Source organism: Mesocricetus auratus, unplaced genomic scaffold (assembly GCF_017639785.1).
Source record: "Mesocricetus auratus isolate SY011 unplaced genomic scaffold, BCM_Maur_2.0 Super-Scaffold_100007, whole genome shotgun sequence".
Taxonomy (NCBI): Eukaryota; Metazoa; Chordata; class Mammalia; order Rodentia; family Cricetidae; genus Mesocricetus; species Mesocricetus auratus.
Genome location: NW_024429191.1, coordinates 94,019,387 through 94,039,946, shown reverse-complemented (window position 1 = coordinate 94,039,946; position 20,560 = coordinate 94,019,387). Strand labels below are relative to the sequence as shown.

The 20,560-nt window shown below is 52.5% G+C and overlaps 1 protein-coding gene across 1 annotated transcript in view; it reads right to left on the bottom strand.

Annotated features, from left to right (window-relative positions):
* The window catches only part of Sec14l1 (SEC14 like lipid binding 1), a 45,735-nt gene that overhangs the window by 6,977 nt on the left and 18,198 nt on the right, over positions 1-20,560 (bottom strand). The window contains 13 exon segments of the mRNA XM_040750109.1: positions 7-258; positions 1,894-2,028; positions 4,267-4,401; positions 4,676-4,847; positions 5,731-5,801; positions 6,632-6,720; positions 9,207-9,396; positions 11,837-11,899; positions 11,901-11,947; positions 12,873-13,107; positions 13,469-13,597; positions 14,653-14,784; positions 14,908-15,057. Of these exon segments, the coding sequence (XP_040606043.1) occupies positions 7-258; positions 1,894-2,028; positions 4,267-4,401; positions 4,676-4,847; positions 5,731-5,801; positions 6,632-6,720; positions 9,207-9,396; positions 11,837-11,899; positions 11,901-11,947; positions 12,873-13,107; positions 13,469-13,597; positions 14,653-14,784; positions 14,908-15,057 (1,800 nt within the window).

Sequence of the window (20,560 nt, the reverse complement as noted above, 5' to 3'; positions counted from 1 at the left end):
GCTCACCTGCACACTCTCCCCCTCTTTGCAGATCAGCGGCGACTCCACCATGCTGTAGTCGCGGCCCAGCTGCCACACTTTGTCTATGAGCTGCACGTTGTTCCCTCCTGGAGAAGTGATGCTGTGAGCCCCCAGGGAGTCCTTTTTGGGTGGCTGCGGAGACCTCTTGGAGTGGTAAATATTAAACACGATGTCCCCTTTGCACACGTCAAAATCCCAGGTGATCACTGAGGCAGCATCCACAATCTGAATAAGGATCTGGAGAAAAAGACCCCATCAGCCACCAATCCACAGCAGGAGGCCTGGCCGCAGCCGGGGCAGGAAGGGACTCTCTATGGCTCAGACGTGTGAGCTGGCAAAGGGGCAGTTCTCTTTGCCACAGGTCACTCAACCATCTAGATACCCATCCACCAATCTACCCACCACTCTCACTAGGCATCGCCAACGAGGCAAACCTCGAGTTCTGTGTGGATTCTAGAGCCCCACACCTCACCTTCCCCGCACAGGTCAGGAGCGCTCCTGAGCATGGACATGGGGTTCAGGGACTGTCTCAAGCCAGGGAGCAGTGGCAGGTCTTACAGAAGTGAGGCACAGGGGGCAGGCTGGCCGGGCCTCACGCCTGCCCACGGCAAACAAGTGGGTGGAGAGATCAGCCGTGCCCTGGGGGTGACTGCCGAGGGGACAGCGGGCCGATCCCAAGCCTGGAATCCACCCCCTGCATCAATCTGAAGTGTCCCAGAGGGAAGAGGCAGGTCTGTGAGGGGGCGTGGTGCTGCAGAGCAGGAGAGGCAGCTGTGCAGTCCGCAGCCCCAACCCTCTGAAGGTACACGGCCCCTCTCACAGCAGCCGGAGCCACTGAAGGGGCAGCACTTTCCCTGCATCAAAGGAGCTCCCCAAGGGCAGATCTACCAAGAGACCTGGGCCCAGGCTTCCGGGGCAACAGGAACTCTGAAGTCCACCTTCACTCTTTGATGTCTGCTTTCCTTACAGCCCAAAGCAGAAAACACTGACAGGCACTGACTTAGGAATCACAGTGAGCCCCTGAGCCTTGCGACAAAGACAAGACCGACAGTCGCCTAATAAATAGCAAAGAAGGGTCCCTCCACCCCAGCCTGCCCACCACATAGGAAATGAAGAGAGACAATTCTTGGGACAGTCACAGACCTCAGGTCCCTGCATGGGACCATGAGGGAGGGAGGCACGCCGGGTCTGTGCCTGCTCGTTCACAGGACAGCCCCAGGCTCGCCCTCAGCGTGACTCTAGCGATTGGTCCGCTGTCTGGAAGACACACGAGCGAGGACAACCGGCAGGCAGCTCATCAGGGGGTTGCCGCAGCAGAGCCTCAGCAGAGCCAGCTCCACTGACGGATGGGCCTATGCTGGATAAAGTGCTGCCTCCCACCACGAACACCGAGCAACAACACCTGCCCTATGCTAAGCAAGGGTGAGCCAGCCATGCTCCCGCCACAGGGGCAGGGAGAGGGCCCGTCAAACAGGAGCTGTTGCTTCTACCCCTGCTACTGCACCCCATGTTGGCAAGAGAGGAAAGAAAATGTGCTCACTGCTCATTCCTGGCAGCCCCCCTCAGACTGACAAAAGCCAGCAAAGGCTGCAAGAAACACAAATGACCAGAGAACAACTAAGAAAAACTACTGAGCAAAACCTCACCCAGGAGCTGGAAAGAGCCCTCTCAGGCGACACTTGTTCTGCACGGGGTCCGGACTCCCCAGTGAAAGGGCAGTCACCGGGCCTTTGTGGCCCAACAGGAGCGTGCCCAGAGGTAGCTCTGCTTCAGTGTCAACAAAACCTCTAACCAAGACCAGAGAAAGGAGCCAGGGCCCCCAAGGGAAGCCCTGCCTGCCACAGGGTAGGAGGGAGAGGCGGGTGCGGATACCTCATGTGGGGCTCCCTTGAACACGCTGGCGGACTGGTAGATGGTCTCTGTCCAGAGCTTCAGGTCCTCGTTCTCCAGCTCCTCTGCAGTTCTGTACAGGGACTTGGGGACCAGGCCACCCTCTGGCACATCACACTAGGAAAGGCAAACATGGCGGTGAGAGCCGTGAAGAGCCCAGGCAGCTCCCTCCCCCATCCCTCACGCCAACCTCCTGGAGCAGCTGAGGAAACAGAGAACACGGTATCAAATGTTCTGTAGGACTTGGTGTGGCCACTCAGATACAAGTGTTTCTACTCTGAATAAATGAGAACAAGCTGACACTGATGTACCACAGGAGATTCGCACTAATACCCATGAGGCACCAAACTCGATTACCAAGACAATTTACATGAGAATTAAAAGATCTCGTATCGCACTGTGAAGGAAACACATTTGGTTAGGCAGAGTTCATTCCCCACAGCCACAGGAAGCGCAGTCGCTCGCTCTGGGCGCAGCGCGGCAGCAGAGAGCCCGCCTGACACCACCAGGCTCTGTGTTCAGCCTCAGCATCACACAAGACAGAGCATGGCAAGCGTCCTGTGTAACCATGGCCAAACAATGAACGAATCAGCCAAAAACTGACCAAGGCCACTTAGAAAGCAAACTCACATTCAAGGGCATAAAATCTAAGCAGTCCTGAGATTATCAGCCTGGAAGCGGCTCCACAGAAAGTAAGATTGCAGCACCAGTGGGAAATGTCCCTGCTGTCACCCAGTCACAGACGCTGGTGGGCACAGGCTTACTGGTGAAGCCTGCACTCCAGCACCAAGGGTGGGGAGACAGCAGGGCTATGAGTTCAGGGCCAGAGTGGCTACATAACGAGACCGTGCCTCAAGGAAAATAAATAAACAAATAGACAACAGACAGACACCAGCCTGGCCCAAAGTTCAATACCCCTGTCCACAAGGAAGTCAACGGATGGCCTCCCGACAGCCAGCCCGAGGAGCCGCTGGAGGGTTGAGCACAGGCCTCAGATTCTCTCTGAGCACACCACGGCACCGGCATATACTGACAGCAGGTGTAACTGACTCTGTGAGTTGAGCCTTCTGCCCCAGCTCAATTCTGGTCCTAACTGCTGGGAAGGTTTTTCCCTTGACAGCTGTCACGGGCACCACAGCCTCACCCATGCTTTAATCTTCTCGTAATCACTGTGGTTGAAACTCACAAGCTCTCTGTACTATGATGACACCTTCAGTCTCCCCCATGGAAATGAAGCTCAACTCCTCCATCTTCTAAACTCCTCCAGCCATTTGGAAAACGCACACTGAAAGCGCCGCTCTTTGGCTACAACAAGCAGATAACCCCAGGGCACACCTCAGAGGACCAGCATCAGGTCAAGTGTCACCAGAAGTCAGCTAAGAACCGTGCCTCCCTGCTGCGTCCATTCCTACTGTGCGCCATGGAGCCAGTCACACATCTGTGGGCACTGTTCCCTAAGCCCCACATCAGGCTTCCGGGCGGAAGCCTCCATGTTCCAGCATCAAAGCCCTGCGCCACGCACGAGGTCTGCCTGCAGAGGCCTCCGCCTCACTTCTTAAAAGGCAGAAGTTCTTCTGCTCTCTCACTCTAATATTACATTGATTTACTTAAGTCAAGGAGAAACAGCCTTCAGAGTCGACTCCACATCGTACAAGTGTTTTTAACAGCTGAGGAGACAGACAGCTCCATGACGAGGTGCCTGTCGTGCAACCGTGAGCACCAGCGTCTTGGTCCCCAGCACCTCTGTAAATGCCAAGGGGGCCGAGCAGCCTGCCTGTACTTCGCTTCATGAGAGGCGGGAGAGACAGATTCTGGGCAAGCTGGCTACACAGACTGGCCTAGTTAGTGAGACCTGGCTTCCAGTCAAAGACCCAGCTTCAATTAACGCAGTGGGGACCAAACCCTGGCCACACACTCACACGCACACAGAGGTGGGTTTAAAAACGTAGCTTTGAAGCCAGGCGCTGGTGGTGCACGCCTTTAATCCCAGCACTCGGGAGGCAGAGGCAGGCGGATCTCTGTGAGTTCGAGGCCAGCCTGGTCTACAAAGTGAGTTCCAGGACAGCCTCCAAAACAATACAGAGAAACCCTGTCTCGAAAAACCAAAAAAAAAAAAAAAAAAAAAAAAAAAAGTAGCTTTGAGAGAAACGTGCGCAGCTTCCCTGAAGGCTGTGTGAGTAAAGGGGTCTGTGGCACTGTCTGGTAACACCCTCCTGAGTGTCAACACAATGCGTCTTCAACTACTCCTCGGTGGCCCAGCCCAGTTCAACAGAGCCAGCAGCCAACCGTGAGTTCAGAGACCCTTCAGTGCAAGCCAATGCTGGGCGCTGGCCCAGGTGCTCGCCCAATACATACCATGCACTCCCCACTCAGGAAATCTGGAATTATCTCTTTATCGATGTAATCCAGCAGGCCTCCAGGGCCCTGGTAGTCATTTCCTGCATAAATGAGGAATTTTCTTCTGGTGTTGTCATCAATAAATGGACTAACCTGAAAGTAATCAGACAAAACAGTGACTTCCTCTGCTGCTGTGGCCGTCAGTCTGCACTGTGACGCCACGAGGGGGTGAGGCGGCAGGGTGGCAGCTTTCGTGCACTCTGTGACATCTACTGGCAGAGCACGGGGGTGGGGGGCCTCAGGAGAGTCCCGTGTGTTCCCCTCTCATTTGATTCTGTGTCTATTTGCTTCCTCCTGCCTAGCTGAGGCTTTGCGGGAGGCATGTACTGAGCATGCGCAGCTGGCCACAGGCAGCATCTAAACCCACCAGTGTCCAGAGGACAGGGAAGACCCTGGGGGCTCGGAGGATGAGGAGGCGGCCCAGCGTCTCCGGGTAGTTGGCTTCCACCACCTCGATGATGCGCAACAAGGCCTTGACCCCAGGTCTCCACAGATGCCGCATGTTCAGTCCTTCAAGGTCCACCAGGCAGGTCCAGGAGCTACAGATACCACGAAGGTGTGTTTTATTTAACAGATGGTACTTGGCAAATGGTGTCCTATTTCATTTTCTCCTTCTGATATAAAAGTCGTCTACAGCCATTCCTGAATATATGACTCTTAGTTATATCTGCATGTATGAAACACAGACTAGCAACGTGATTGGAACAAAGCCTGACCTACAAGGCACAGTCCTGAGAGACCACAGCGAACCCACGGCCTGCTAGAACCCCAGTGCTCAGGAGCAGAGGCAGGAGGACCAGGAGTTCTGGGACAGCCTAGCTAATGAGACCCTCGCTCTGAAAGCCTGGTGTCAGGTGCGGCCTCCCTGGCCCTGTCACCAGGGCAGACACTGGGCATGTGACACAGAGTGTCAACTGCAACAGCTACAATATCCGCAGGCCGCCTGCTCGCCCCGGCCGGCAGGACTGACATGCAGTCCAGGCTGGCGCTCGACTGTACGAGCTGAAGATGACTCTGAACTCTGGATCCTCCAGCCTCGTTTCTCAAGTGCTGAGGTTACAGGAGGGAGCCATTGTGCCTGGCTTTTCCCTTGTGAGACTTTTTTCTTTCAAAGCTTTCTCTGCCCATTTTCAGAAGAGTTCTGAAACTAGAAGCTGGTTCATGAAAAAGAACTGGGTTGAGGGCATAAAAAGCAACAGGCAAGGCCCCTGTAGTCCTAGGACCATGCAGCCTGGCAACTCCGGGTGACAAACAGGAAACCCTGGCATTGTCCCCGGAACTGACCTTATCACTTGCTTTTCAACCTTCTGGGACACGTTGGAAATAGTCACCCCTCACACCCCACAAGCCAACAGAATACTTCACTTGCAGAGAGTATTTAGTTCCCGTTCTTTCTGTGAAGGGAGACGAGGCCCCACCAACCTGATTGGCCGGCCGAAGACTTTGGTGTTTTCTTCACATCGCCTTAAGCCTTCTTCGTTTATGGAAAGAACCTGCGAGGAGCAAACGGCGAGGGCCAGGGTCAGGCCCAGACAGTAAACGTCACATAGAACTTAACAGAGCAAACGGTGAGGGCCAGGGTTAGGCCCAGAAGGTAAACGTCACATAGAACTTAACAGAGGGCGTTAAGGCAGCATGAACGGCCATGGGCACCCCTCACACCCCACAAGACAACAGAATATTTCACTTGCAGAGACTAAATGGCAGCACCCACAGGAGAGCACAGCTGAGGGAGCACCTGAGCAGGCGCACTGACGTGGGGGTGTCTGCAGAGCAGGCTCATCCGGGACAGTAGGAGGGGTAAGGAATGTGAGCACACCCTGGTCTCACCATGTCAGCTAGGACAACTGCCAGGGAGGGAGGCTCAGGAGAGCGCCTGGGCAGAGAAACAAGTGTGTGCGCGTGCACGTGGGTACACACATGCCTGCATAAACACATGTGGCTTGGGACACAGGCACCTAAAAGAATACACAGCAAAGCAAGAGCTCTGAGTACTGGGAGACATACGACTGTTTTCAAACTGCAAGAATAGATTCTTCTCTGGGGAGATACAGGGGTGGCCTGGAATCAGTCTATGATAGAGGCCACCAGCCTGTAATAGGGAAGGGTGAACAAGAACAGATCTGGCGAGAGGTGTGACACGGTTGGCGGCTCTGACATAGGTGGCAGGAGCTGTCTCCCGAGGCTTGCATTGTGCGGCTCCTGCAAAGCGCGCCTCCCCAAGAGCAGAGCAGTGCACACGTGTCCCAGTGCTGTGATGCCCCCGTCCAGCTGGCAGCAAAGCGAGGCCAGCACGTGTCCCGTCGGTCCCCAGGGCACTTACGTATCGTAGCAGGGCTTCCTCCCCAAGAGCTCGCACCAAGCCTTTGGTGTCCATCTGCCCCAGCCTGATTACATACAGTGGCCGCCCATCTGCAGGGAGGCGAGGAGGAAACTGTGGTGAGCACCACATGCCTCTAAGAGTCTTGACAAGGGCTAAGGAGCAGCTCCCTGCCAGAGGGCCCCTCCCTCCTGTGAGACCTTGTGCTTGTCCCCTGCGTAGCACAGAAAGGCTCCCCCGGGAAGCATGCTCCCCTGTGCTCTTCATCCTTGGGATCCAGATAAGCAGGATAAGCGTGGAGCTCTGGCCTAGTCTGAGGAGCAGAGGGAGACTGCCTTCTGTGTGAGGACGGCACGGGCAGGGGCAACAAGTCAGCTGATAGCAGCTGACGGGACCCAGGGCTCACACTGCTGGACTAGGCCAGGCCAAGTGGAACTCAGCTGGGGTGCAGCCTGCCTGGGTCCCTGACCTGTGACCATGGGTGCTAAGTTCAGTCTTTACTACCGGGTACATCAGCATAGCCACATACTTTCTGAATACTGAGAAGTTTTTTTTTGTTTTGTTTTGTTTTTTGGTTTTTTGAGACAGGGTTTCTCTGTATTGTTTTGGAGCCTGTCCTGGAACTCACTCCGTAGACCAGGCATGGTCTCGAGCTCACAGAGATCCACCTGCTTCTGCCACCTGAGTGCTGGGATTAAAGGCGTGTGCCACCACCGCCCGGCGTGAAGTTTTTTAATTTTAATAATTTATGGCAAAAATGTTTTATAAAGTTACTGTCATGCACATCTGGAAACCCGTAAGTCTCACAGCCAGCACATGCTATGGATGGCTCCCTGGCCTGGAGGTCCAATGAACAGGTCACCTAACTCACTCTAGAATCTGTCACCATCACCAGAGTAAAGAAGACCTTGGGCCAGAATGAGCCCTACAGTTGGGGCCCTGGACCCAGGCCATGCTGGAGGGGGCAGCACTGAGATTAGCATCCTCAACACACTGGGTCAGTTATCATCTGGGGACCAACGCCTGCAGCCCGGGGTCTCACTACGTAGCTCTGGCTGACTTGGAACTTGCTCCATAGATGAGGCTGACCTTGAACTCACAGAGAGCACCCTGACTCTCTGCCTCTGCCTCTGCAGGGGTGGGATTACAAACATTCACCACCACACCTGGCTCTCCTGACATTTAGTAAAACAAATACATGTTTTAATCTTTTGAGACAGGGTCTCAACTGTAACTCTGGCTGTCCTGAAACTCAGCGTAGTCCAGACTGGCTTCCAATATCTATAATGCGAATAATAATAAAAGGTAGATGGATCTCCCTGAGTCCAAGGCCAGCCAGGACTACATAATCTACCTCTGTCTCCTGAGTCCTGGGATTAAAGTTGTGTGATACCACGCCCAGCTTTGATAGCTAACTAATATGGCTGGCTTTGCATTCAGATACTTCAGGCAACCTTTATTAAATCATAAACAACATATCACCACAAATATCTGCCTGCTTAAATGCTGGATTACAGGTGTGAGCCACCACAGCTGTCTTGTCAAAAATCTTTTTTTTTTTTTTTTGGTTTTTCGAGACAGGGTTTCTCTGTGGCTTTGGAGGCTGTCCTGGAACTAGCTCTTGTAGACCAGGCTGGCCTTGAACTCACAAAGATCCACCTGCCTCTGCCTCCCAAGTGCTGGGATTAAAGGCGTGCGCCACCAACGCCCGGCTTCAAAAATCTTACTACCAAAACTTCTTAACCTTTAAGAGTTGAGCCACAAAGCAGAATAAGATTTATTGCATTTTCAGTAAAAATTAACAAAGTCATGGGCATCAGAATGCATAGTACTGTATCTCTGCATTCAGGATCCTAAGACAGGAGGATCTTGGGTTCAGGGCTAGCCTATGTTACATAAAGAGACCTTGTGTCAAGCAGAAATCTAAAAGTTATTATGACCCTCAATTATACACAGTTTTAAAAACAAAACCAATAGATGAACTAAAGCTCATTAACTATTTAAGAGAGTTCAAGGTTATCCTGGACTACACAAGACCTTGTCTCAAAAGATAAAAACAAAAGCAAAACTTAATAGCTACACTTAATCTGGAGAACTGCATTCACAAATTTAAGAAGATTTTCTAGGAGCTGTTGATCAGAAAGGACATGCTCAAGGGGAGGAGGGTGCATCTTCTGGAACCCCGCCACAGCTGCGTGACCACGGTGCCACTATGGCGAGGTGAGGTGCATCACCCACAAGGCCGCGCTGCCTTTTCCGTGCCTTGGCCCTCATCGAGGTCTTGTGCGCTGTCTGCAGCACGAGACAGGGCCGGGCAGCTTTCGGCTACTATAAAGGTGGTGGTCACTGTTGTCTGCCGGCACTGTGCTATTACTAACTGTACTGTGAAGAGCGATGTTTGCCGGGGCCAACAAGACTCTCTGAGAGCAGAGGGCATGGCACTCGCACCACTTCCCAATGCCTGGCTGGCTAGGCTCGGGTGTGAACGGGCTTCTCGCTACCTGCCAGCCAATCATGTGACAGGATGCCTACAGTCTGACGTAAGCACGGAGCTGTGACCATGTCAGGCTCGCCCTACCTTTGTCATGGTGATGCCAGCCTCCTGCATAATAATCCTGCAGGACCTGGGGTGGAGTCCAGGTGTCCAGGATGTAATCCACCTGGTGCTGTTTCCGCCAAGTTAGAGACTGGCACATGATCTCTCTGGCTTTGTCAATATTAAAATCCCGGGCACGCAGAAACCGGAGAATGTGCTCATCCTTTGGGATCTAGGAGAAGAAAGGGGGCTAAGCCACGTGGGAGTCGCTGGGGAGAAAGTCAAAGCTACTGTGGTGGTTTGAATGTAACTGTCCCCATGGGCTCACAGGGAGTGGCACTACGGGGGCATGGCTTTGTCGGAGGAAGTGTCACTGTGGGGGTGGGCTTTGAGGTCTCATATGCTCAAGTCACACCCAGTGAGACAGATCACTTCCTGTTGCCTGTGGATCAAAGGTGTAGATTCTCAGCTCAGCTCCTTCTCTAGCAACATGTCTGCCTGCACGCCGTGTCGAATCATGACAATGGACTAAACCTCTGAAAATGTAAGCCACCCCATTAAGTGTCTTCCTTTAGAAGACATGCCGTGGTCGTGGTGTCTCTTCATAGCAATAGAAGCCCTAACTAAGACACCCACCCACTGCAAACAGTGAGCTGCATTGGTCACAATGCCACTGCAGCCTGGGGTGGAATACTTTCTAGCATGGATGAGGCTGGGGCTCACGCCTGGCACCACCAAACGCTGCCAGAAAAGTCACCCCACCGCCCCCCACCCCACTGTGCTAAACCATCCCAATTTCGCTGCTTTCGGCTCTGCAAGGTCAAGTGGAGGCAAGCTGATCTGTCTGTTTGTTTGAGGCACAGTCTCACGATGAAGCTCTGGCTGGAACTCACTAAGCAGACCAGACACACTGACCCTTCTGCCTCTGCCTCAGCTAAAGGCTGTAAACAGACTTCTTCAGCACCCAGCCCCAGCCCTACACTCTGGCCTCTGTGTTAACTGTAGCAAGGTGGCTTTTCTGTACACAGAATACTTCAGGTGCTGGTGTGGACACGGTGGTGCTGCTGTCACAGCACCGGAACACTCTCATCCACGGGATGCTTGCCGGAATAAAGAACAAGGCTGAGGCTGTGTTCCCAGCCTGCTCTGGGCCAGGAGTCATCCTCAAGGCTAGACACTCATGAATGAGGGCAGTGGGATCATCAGAGGCCAGGAAGTGAGGGGAACAACAGCCTCTCATGGCCCTTCCTGGCCACATGAGGCAAAGCAATGCCAAGGGAATGACAGCAGTCACCTGAGAGAGTCACTTTCACAGAACTGATTACGAGCGTGGGTGCTGGGGGTGTGGGAAGGAGGGCACACGTGATCCAAGCACTCTCATGGGTGACACAAGAGGGTCACGAGTTTCCTACTATTTGGGGCTGGAGAGACAGATCAGTGGCTAAGTATGCTATGCAGACACACACGTGAGGAAAACACCCATAACATAACATAACAAGAATTAAAAAAAAAAACTTCTTTAAAGTTTGAAGTTACAACAAGACTCTCTCAAAAAAGAAAGTGGAGGGGGGCATGGGCAGGGCTGAGGAGATGGCTCAACAGGTAGGGGGGCACGGGCTGCTCCTCCAGAGGACCCAGGTTCAATTCCCAGCTCTCACAGGGCGGCTCACAACCATCTCTAACTCCAGTCCCAGAAAATGTGATGCCCTCTTCTGGCCTCTACAGACACTGCATGCCATGGTACACAGATATATATGCAGGGAAAACGCACACATAAAGATAAACAAAATATTTAAAGACATGTATGGAAACAAACCGTCACTCTAACAGCTTACCTACATTTCTTTTACAGAGAAAACGAAGGGGTGGGAGGGGGGAGAGGACAGGACCGTGGGTGCCGGGACCAAGTGGTCTGAGTTGCAATCCTGCTTTACCACACCCAGCCAAGACGCGCTATCTGCCTGGCTTCTCACACTCCCCACAGGCAGGCAGCGCTGTGAGGACTGCGGGAGCTGGAGTATCCCACACAGCTGTCCAGGGCAGCTGCTCCTCTGTGGCTGCTTCCCTTACGACTGGCGCTGTGCAGCTGTAAATCAGGCCACCAGGCGTGAGGGACCAGGCCAGCCACACATGATGGCCAGCTCCCTTTATCTGATAATGTCCACGCTGGCTAGACACTTCAAATAGCCTGTTCTCCATAAACCTCACTCCTGTTGGGCTAGGTTCTCCCTCAATCTCAGAACCAAAGCTCCACTGTGATGGGGGAGACTGGGGGAGGTGACGTCCTCCTGAATAACAAAGTACAATGACACACACATATTAAAGCGTCACAACAAAGCTGATTTCTTTGTAGCTAAGGGCAACACTTAAAATATGCTCCAGCACATCTGGCCTCCGGCTCCTCTACACGGACAGACACTGTGTTCTGCTGATCAGCATTTCATGGTTTCTAAACTACATCTTCCTCTGGGAAGCGCAGGCACACGGTGACTCGCGAGTGGACGGCACGTTAAACCTGCCGTGAGGATTTGGCGTCACAGCAGACACTGTGGGCTCTCAGATGGGAGGAACAGGCACAGTGACAGGACCGGGAGCTTTACTCAACAGCCTCAAAGGAGAGCAGAGGCGGCCAGGCCACGTCAGCAGCGCTGACTGAGGGAGGGTGCACTCACTTTGCCCTTGTGCGTTTCCTGGAGCCACTGGCGCAGTCTGATGAGGCAGCTCTCCTGGAGGGGGGGTCAGGTCACCCAAGTATCTTTTGATGTAGTCGGCATCTAGTTTATCTGGAATTTAAGGTGCATGGCATTATTTACTAGGGAGCAAGAGCCCTGAGCCCTCCTCTCAGGGAGGCTGGCATGTGGCAGGGGGAGCTGGGGCGGGGGCGGGGGGGCACAGCGGCTGTCCTGGGCAGCTCCAGCAGTCTTTAGGGAGGCATCACTGATAACCACAGATGAGTAAGCGGTCTTTAAGATGAGATCACCGATAACACAGGCAGGTTCCGAGCCTCCTCCACCTGTAATTTCAGTACTGCTCAGGACAGGCTGATCACTTAACAGACACACGAGTTCAAGAGCAGCACCCCAACTCCCTTTCCCCAGCTGACTGTCCAAAGACAAGCAGAATGACGGAAAGACGAACAGCATTATCTCAGTGTTTCTCAGTGCTAGGCTAGTCCTGCGTGGTTTTCTCATTTTCTCCTGTTTTCTAAACTTTTGCAAGTAAAGATTAAAAACGTGTGCTGAGCACACAGAAAACCGCACACACACCCCAGGGCCCACAACCCTGGGGCCCAGCCCTGCCACTCACATGCTGTGTGACCACTCACAAGTCACTCAACTGCTCTGTGCCTCAGCAAACCCAAATATGAACTGGGGGTTTCTAACCTGAAGACAGCCATCATTAAAGTAGTAAAACTAGTGCTAAGAGTGGGAGTTATACAGAGGAAGCACAGGACCCAGGTGATGAAAAAGCTGTCACTGTCATCACTGAATGTGCCATCGATCAAAACGCACAGAAAACATTTTCTGGTCCCAATCAGTGGACAACTAGAAATAACTTCTACTTAACACAATGAATAAAATGAGTATGTTCTGTGAGTGGGAGGCTCAGGAAACAAGGTCAGACACAGATGGACTTTCTCTTCTGTGCAAGGTCACCTGTCCTGAGGAGACCCAGCTGGCCAGAGCCATGGAGAGGAGAGAGGCTCACCGTCAGGGGTGCCCACCACAGGCTCGGATGCAGTGCCCGGGCTACTGAGGCCCTCCCCACTCAGCCCCTCCTTGAGGGCAGCAGCATCTGGGACAAGGACGGCTGAAGATGAGGCTTGACTCTTGCTGGATGACGTTTCGGATGAGGGCCCCAGAGAGGGCGGGGTCCAGCGGGGCACAAAGGTGATGCCTTCCTCCTCCAGCTGCCGCAGGTAGTATTCGATGATTTCTTTCCCCTTTGAGACGAGACAGCTATGACACAAGCACACGCCCACCAGGCTGACATCCCACCCTCACCAGCTTATAAGATACCACCCAAACCAGAGTCTGGGGGCTGTGGACATAGCTCTGTGGAGGAATGCTGGCTTGGCACATGCATGGCCCTGAGTTCAATCCCCATCCGTCACCTACCCACCCCCAAAACAATTCTCACTGGGAGCAGTGGTACATATTGGTAACCCTAATACTTGGGAGTCTGAGTGAACAATGGGAATCTTGTCTCAACAAGTAAACAGTAAGTTAACGACAACCAGGCTGTGGTCACTCTCTCTGAGACTGCCACCTCCCTTTCCATAAAATCCCAAGGAAGACACTCACTTTTTTGATGTTGCTGGTATATTGTTTCATGGCAATTTTTTCCACTGTACTTTCAAAACCAAAGAAGGATTTGATATCTAAGCTTGCAGACTGTTCGAAACAGGTCCAGTCTTCGTTCTCAGGGTGAACCTGCAGGCACAGAACACATTCCCACTGCCACGCTTGCAATGGAGACATCAGGTCGGCTCCCCAGCAAGCTGACCAGTACCCAGAAGAAACGTGTTTAATGACATCACTGTCACGAGGAAGCAGAAAAGCAGGGCAAAAGTTTTTACCCAGATGGAGTGGACACTCGAAGGCTCTAAATGTAATCTCACAACTTTCCAACAGTGACTAGCACAGCTTTTCACCTCGAGCTCGCCCAGCATCTGGGGTGCCGTACACGGACAGGCTCCCAGAGAGAGAGATAAGCCATAGACAGGCGAGAAAGTCCCGTGGGAAAAGGCCCAGCAGGGTTGAGGGGCTACAGAAAGGGCAGGGCAAGTGTGCAATGCGTTCAGTGGACGATTTGGATTCTGTGTGGAGGGTGGTGTGGGAGACCAAAGGCTGAGGCAGACAAAGAGGGGTGACTCTCCTGCTCTGGGGAAAGAGTCCCTAAGTAAGCGTGTGCGGTGAGGACGGCATGGACGATGCTCAGAGCTCTCCTCATCCTCCAACACGCACCCAAAGTGTCAGAGGCTGAGCCAGGAAAGAACAAACAAAACTTCATACTAAAAACCCATCACGTTTAGTCTGAGCACTTGGGAGGCAGAGCCAGGTGGGTCTCTGTGAATTCCAGCCTGCTCTACATAATGAATTTAGGCCAGGGCTAAACAGTGAGACCCTGCTTCAAAAAAAAACAAAAACAAAAAACAAAAAAAAACTGATCAGGAGCTGAGTGCAATGGCACATTTATAGTCCAGCACTCAGGAGACAAGGCAAGAAGACAGTGGAAAGTTAAGGCTAGCCTGGTCTACTTGGCAAACTCCGAGGTAGTTAGGGGTTCAGAGCGAGTCCCTGCCTTAGAATCAAGAGCAGCCAGGGCATCAGCAGACAGCCTTGACTGTCACAACAACACAGACCTCCCCTCAGCGCGCTACACCAACTCCCACTCATCCCAAGGGAGAAACAGCAGCTGGTGAGGCACAAAGAACCCTTCTGCGTTAACAGCGGTGGCCCTGGAGCCCCAGGGTGCCATGACTCACCGTGTAGCAGCAGTGTTCATGGATGATGACCCGGTTAGAAAATGTCTCATTGTGGGCCTCGATGTGCAAAGTGCGGTCCCGAGAATTCAGGGAGTTTTTCTGGACAAAATAAACATAATCGACTCCTGCGATCTTTAAGAAGAGACAAGGAAGGAAAGCATTATTAACAATGTTCTGCAGTGAGCATGAGCTGCCCGCCGCCCCGCCCCGTCTGTTGGGGGCTCACGGCCCCCCAGAGTGTCCTGCTCCAGCTACCTTCTTCAGCAGCCTGGGGGCGTCTATATCCAGCTTGCAGCGCCTCTCAATGACATGAATAGCCCCATCTTCACTCTTGAATTCGCTCACTGTGTCACTGTCCACGAACATTGGAATCAAAGGACATGTAGGGAACCTCCTTTCATAGGCCTGCGGACAAGGCAGTGACAAAAAGGAAATGACAGCCATCACCGCCGCACCCGCAGACAAAACCCACCTTGTCCACAGGCTGCAGCACAGCAGGTCTTCCGGAAGGGGGAAGATCCAAGCTTATGGCCTAGGAAGAAGCCCTGGCCTAGTGATAAGGCAATTCTGCCCACATGGGAATGCAAGTTCAACACAGTGCCAAGCCCAGCAGGCTCTTTCTGTAGTTAAATGAAAGATGATTTTTGAATCTATGTGGAAGAACCAACATAGCTAACGTGAGGCTGGAAAACAGCACACATGGAGGAGGTCATGCAGCTAAAGGCTTTACTCAGTGCTGGGAGAGACAGGGAGCAGCAGCTCACTGCTCCCTCTTCCTTCTGATGACAAATGCAGAAATCCGATGGAAGGAAAAAATTAGGATGGTCCTTTTTGTTAAACATTTACCATGATCTAAAACAAAACAAAAGTCCTCTCAACAACCAAAATCCAATCAGAGCATGAACAAAAGCTTGGCATTATGGTGGAGGCAGGAGGATTATGAGTTCAAGTCCATATTGGACTAAGCAGGGAAACCATTATCTCAAAAGGAGGAGAACAGGAGCTCCCAAGGAGCTCAGACACACACAAACAGCCCCACACGGAAGCAGGGAGCAGGGAAACCAGCCACTGGGAGGCACAGACAGAACCACACAGGCACCATCATGTGTGCCACACTGCACACCATCAGGTGGCAGAAACAAAAACATCACACCCTGAGTGCTGAGGAAGACGTGCAGAGAAAAGTCCTTCAGACACCGTCGGCAGGGACGTGGACTGGGCAAGCAATCTGGAGAGCAGGTACATTTCTCAAAACCAAAGCCTGAGCATGAAGCCACCACACAGCCCAGGGGCGGCCCTGTGGGGAGGCACAGATGCAAGCTCAAAGCCACAGCTACCACGTCCTTCGGGAAGCACGCATGCACACACGAAAAGGAATGGTCGGTCCCACCTTTGCACGCACTGTCCACAGCCTGAGCAGCCACACCCTCAGGGGTCCAATTGTACTGTTTGCTTGCGTTGAGATAGGGTCTCGTATACCCCAGGTTGGCCCCAAACTCACAGGAATGGCCTTGATATATACCATTCATGAAAAGACAAACTTACAGAATGAAAGCAGAGGCTGTGAAGGCCTGGGGGAGGGGGGCATGGCTGTAACAGTGACACCACTGGTGCGCATGCAGTGGCACCTGACATGGTGATGTCACATATCCCTGCAACGTGTTGTCACAGTGGAAACAGGTTTGAAGAGCTAATAGACGCTCACCACAGTATTATTTTACTATATTATGAATCAACAATGATCTCAAAACAAAAATTAAGGGAAAGAAAGACTTGTGATGTAACCTGTGACCTCTATATAATGTACCTAAGCGCAGATTTAGTTGACTCTGCAGCAATCTACGAACATTGCTGCAGGTAACAGTGACCAGGCACGGGAACCCCCAGGCTTGCTCTCACCACCTGCGCCCTCTAAGAAGACGGTACTGTAGGTAACACACAAGACTGGCAGGTAGCCGGGCATTGGTGGCGCACGCCTTTAATCCCAGCACTGGGGAGGCAGAGGCAGGCGGATCTCTGTGAGTTCGAGGCCAGCCTGGTCTACAGAGTGAGTTCCAGGACAGCCTCCAAAGCCACAGAGAAACCCTGTCTCGGAAAACAAAACAAAACAAAAAAAAGCCTGGCAGGTGCCACGCCTCGGTAAGACTCAATCACAAATGGAGAGAGGGTTTATGGCACTGTCTCCAACTAACACAACCAAAAGGAGATTTAAGGAGGAAACGTGACAATGGTAAGGAAATACACTAGCTGCTAAGACTTTCCTGCAACCAGCAAGCACAGCCCACGGCGGAGAAGGCAGCCGCTCACCCTGCCAGGCCCACCCATCTGAACGTTGGTGACCTCAGCAGAACCCCTCTGCCTGGGCTGTGGGCTGGCTCTCCTGGATCATCACGCTTGCTCTTTGAGAAACTGTGGGTATAGCCATCTGAAAGTATGGTTAGGAGGCACTATGCTAGGCAGCTACAGGGCGGGAAGAGCAGCCACGGGGCAAGCCACACTGCAGAGGTCCAGGAACACACGGGGCTGCAGGCTGAAGGAGCTGGAGAAAACCCCATCCTGGAGGGGCAGCCGTGTGCACAAACAGGACAGGCCTTGGGTTTTCATTGGGCCTAGAGAACTCTGTTTACAGAAAAGGACAGGGAACTGCTAGAGGGAGGCAGGCGACACAGAAGGACACAGTGACACACAGGTCCTTATCTTCTGGCAAAGTCCTCCTTAGGGAAAAGGCAGTCCTGCCCTCCTCCTCCCGAGGAGCAGGAGGAGGAAGTGCCAAGGGCAATGAGTGCCTTTTCAGAAACCGAGTGAGCCATGTGAGGACAGCCTGGCAGGAAGGCTGCCGCACGTGGCCCTGAGGGAGCTGACACGGCTTCACATGGGCCTTTCTCTCCTCCACGCAAGAGTATTCTGAGCTCCGTGACAGCCAGAATCTCACGGGGCACACAGTAACTGTCTCTCCCTGCATTTACCACAGTCTCTGGGAAGTTCATTTACCTGCTCAGATCACTCCACACACAAGCCTCAGGAGGCCCCAGCTGGGCAAGCAAGCAATTCAGGGCAGGAACGCCGTTCTCTGCTCCCAGAGATGCCAGAAGCAATGCAACAGAAACCGGGCTGGGGCCCGGCGTGGCAGGCAGTGGCAGGCGGATCTCTGTGAGTTCCAGGCCAGCCTGATCTACAGAGCAAGTTCAAGGACAGCCAGAGCTACACAGAGAAACCCTGTCTTGAAAAACCAAACAAAGGGAGGGAGGGAGGAAGCTGGCCTTGCACATTCTATCACTGACGTACCAAGAAATCAAGGACAAGGGGGCTCCAAAGCACATACAGCTCTTCTTAAAGAGCAGCCTAGGAACCTACCAAGAAACAGCAGAGGAAGAGACTCTGTCAATACCTGAAAGAACCACTTTCAAAACACACCATTACACTTTATTTTGTTTGTTTGGTTTGGGTTCTTGTGTAGGTGGCAGTTGAGACAGGGTCTTTCTTTTTATTTTATTCTGAGAAAAAGTCTTTCTAAGTGGGCAAACTCACAGAGACCCACCTGCCTCTGCCTCCTGAGTGCCAGAATGAAAGCTGTGTGGACCCCGCCCGGCTTTCCCACTACCTTCTTGAAGCTGAGCGGCCCCACATGATGGAGCCTGGAACTGAAAGCACACTGAAGGCCTTCCGCTCTAGGAAGTCACCGCCTGTGCAGCCTCACATGGCAGAGCCCCACCCCTGTACCCTGAGGTGACCAACCAGGTGGCACCTTGGCTCTCGGGCTTAGGAGAGGCTGAGGGGACAGAGCCTCTCAGAGTGCAGAGCACATCTTACATAAAAACACAGCAATGCTTGTCAGAGCCCCAGCCCCTCAGAGGACAACAGAGTAGACTCTTGACATCTCCTCCCCCGCTCACAGGCTGGACACAGAGGCTGGACAGGCAGCCTTCTACTTTCGAAGCTCCCTCTACCCCCAAGGTCACACAGAGCTACCCTTACACATCCAGCTTCATAGGCACCCAGCACTGGGCACCCAGCAACATCAAGGAAGGCTGAACAGAACCGATGCTAGCACAAACCACTCCTTCAGAGGGAAGACAGGCTCTGAGGCCCTTTAAGGGAGACTGGCTTTGGAAAGAGAAGGCATTGTGAGCATTTGCACGCTCTGCGCTTAAAGCAGCAATTGTCTAGATAATGGAAACACCAGGGCCTCATCAACTTGCCTGCCCAGAAGGAAGCTGCCTCCTGGTAACTCTCCCTCCCACTTCCACCCCACTCTTCCCTTCACAGGGCTCCCAGGCTGCAGCTTAGGAGGTGGCAACAGAGCTTTCCAGCTCTTAACCAACTTCTGGATTCAGTGTTGACATATTAAAAGCTAGCACTGTGCTAAAGAAAACCGTATTTAGTGAAGGCGGATCGACTTCGAATTAATGAGCTAAGTTCTGCACGGTGCCAGGAAAACTTATTTCAAAGAAATTCTGTTTAAAGAACAACCCCACCCACCCCAAAATGAACCGTGTTCACACCCAATTTGGCTAACAAACCAAGCTAGCTGTTTTCTGAACAACTGAGATTTTATGGGGCACTAGGTATGACAAAAACTGATTATCAGACACAGGCTTACCCTGGGGGGAAAAATAATCTACACCATAACCTATCCCATGACACCAAATGAGAAACAAAACTTTCCACACATGAGACGGGGGGGGGGGCCAGACTGACCGAAGTCTCAGCCCTGACTGCCAAAGTAACAATACAGAGAGCCAGGCTGCTGGTCAGTTCCAGAGAAGTCTTTTAGATTCCTGCACCAAACACGTCTTCCTAGGAGGCAGCACAAATGCTTCACCTGGCCCTATTGCTACAACTCAAAAGCCTGGGCACCGCAAGGGCAAGGCCCTGGCTGAAGGCCCTGCGTTGAAGGCCCTGGGCTGAAGGCCTGTGGACACCAACTGCTCCCCAGGGAAAACTGCTTAGATCACACTGAATTCTCCTGGGGCTTGTGTGTTCCTGACAGAAAGCCACCAGAAAACCTACCTCTTGCCAGGCTTGGTGGCACACACCTTTAATCCCAGTACTCGGGAGACAGAGGCAGAAGGACCTCCAGGGCCAGTCTGTCTAGTCTACAGAGTGTTCTGGGCCAGCCAGGACTACAGAGTAAGACCCTGTCTGAACCTCTGCTCAGTACCAACAAACCAGTGTTCCCAGGCACAGGGCTGCCGAGTGCTCATGCAGCCTTGGTGTTTGAGACAGTGTTTCACTCACCATATAGCCAGGCCCAAACGCTTGCTCGCCTTGCAGCAGACTGCTGAGACCATGCTCAACATTGTGTTCACACTTAATAATGCATTCAAAGAAACTACAATCCTAAACACTTGAGCCCCTTGGAAAATTACAACCTAATTAGTTACAGCATACCTCACTATGTAGTCCAATCGGAGCAGCCATTTTCCAAGCTCAACTCTGTACCACTGACCTCCCGAAACTATAAAATGCACATGGGAGTTGGCTAGGTGACTACAATGTCCCCTTTCTCCACCGTCAGTCCTAGTCTAAAACTAAGACAAGCATATAAAAACTTGATAGGCACCAAGCCATTACCCCAAACCATTTCTCTAAAATTAAACCTACTTGAAATTTAAATATGAACTTCATCTTAGAGAAACACTGACGTCTATGGCACTGACAAGTCCTATGCTCAACCCACAAGACTGCACTAGGCAAAGCAAGGACACAAGGGCTCCAGAGCACCCCACTCTCAGCTGAAAGCTTCCATTACACCGTGAATGTGGGGCTGGAGAGATGGCTCAGTGGTTAAGAACACTGGCTGCTCTTCCAAAGGACCCGAGTTCAATTCCCAGTGTCCACATGGCAGCTCATAACTGTATATAACTCTAGTTTCAGGAGGTCTGACACCTTCACACTTATATACATG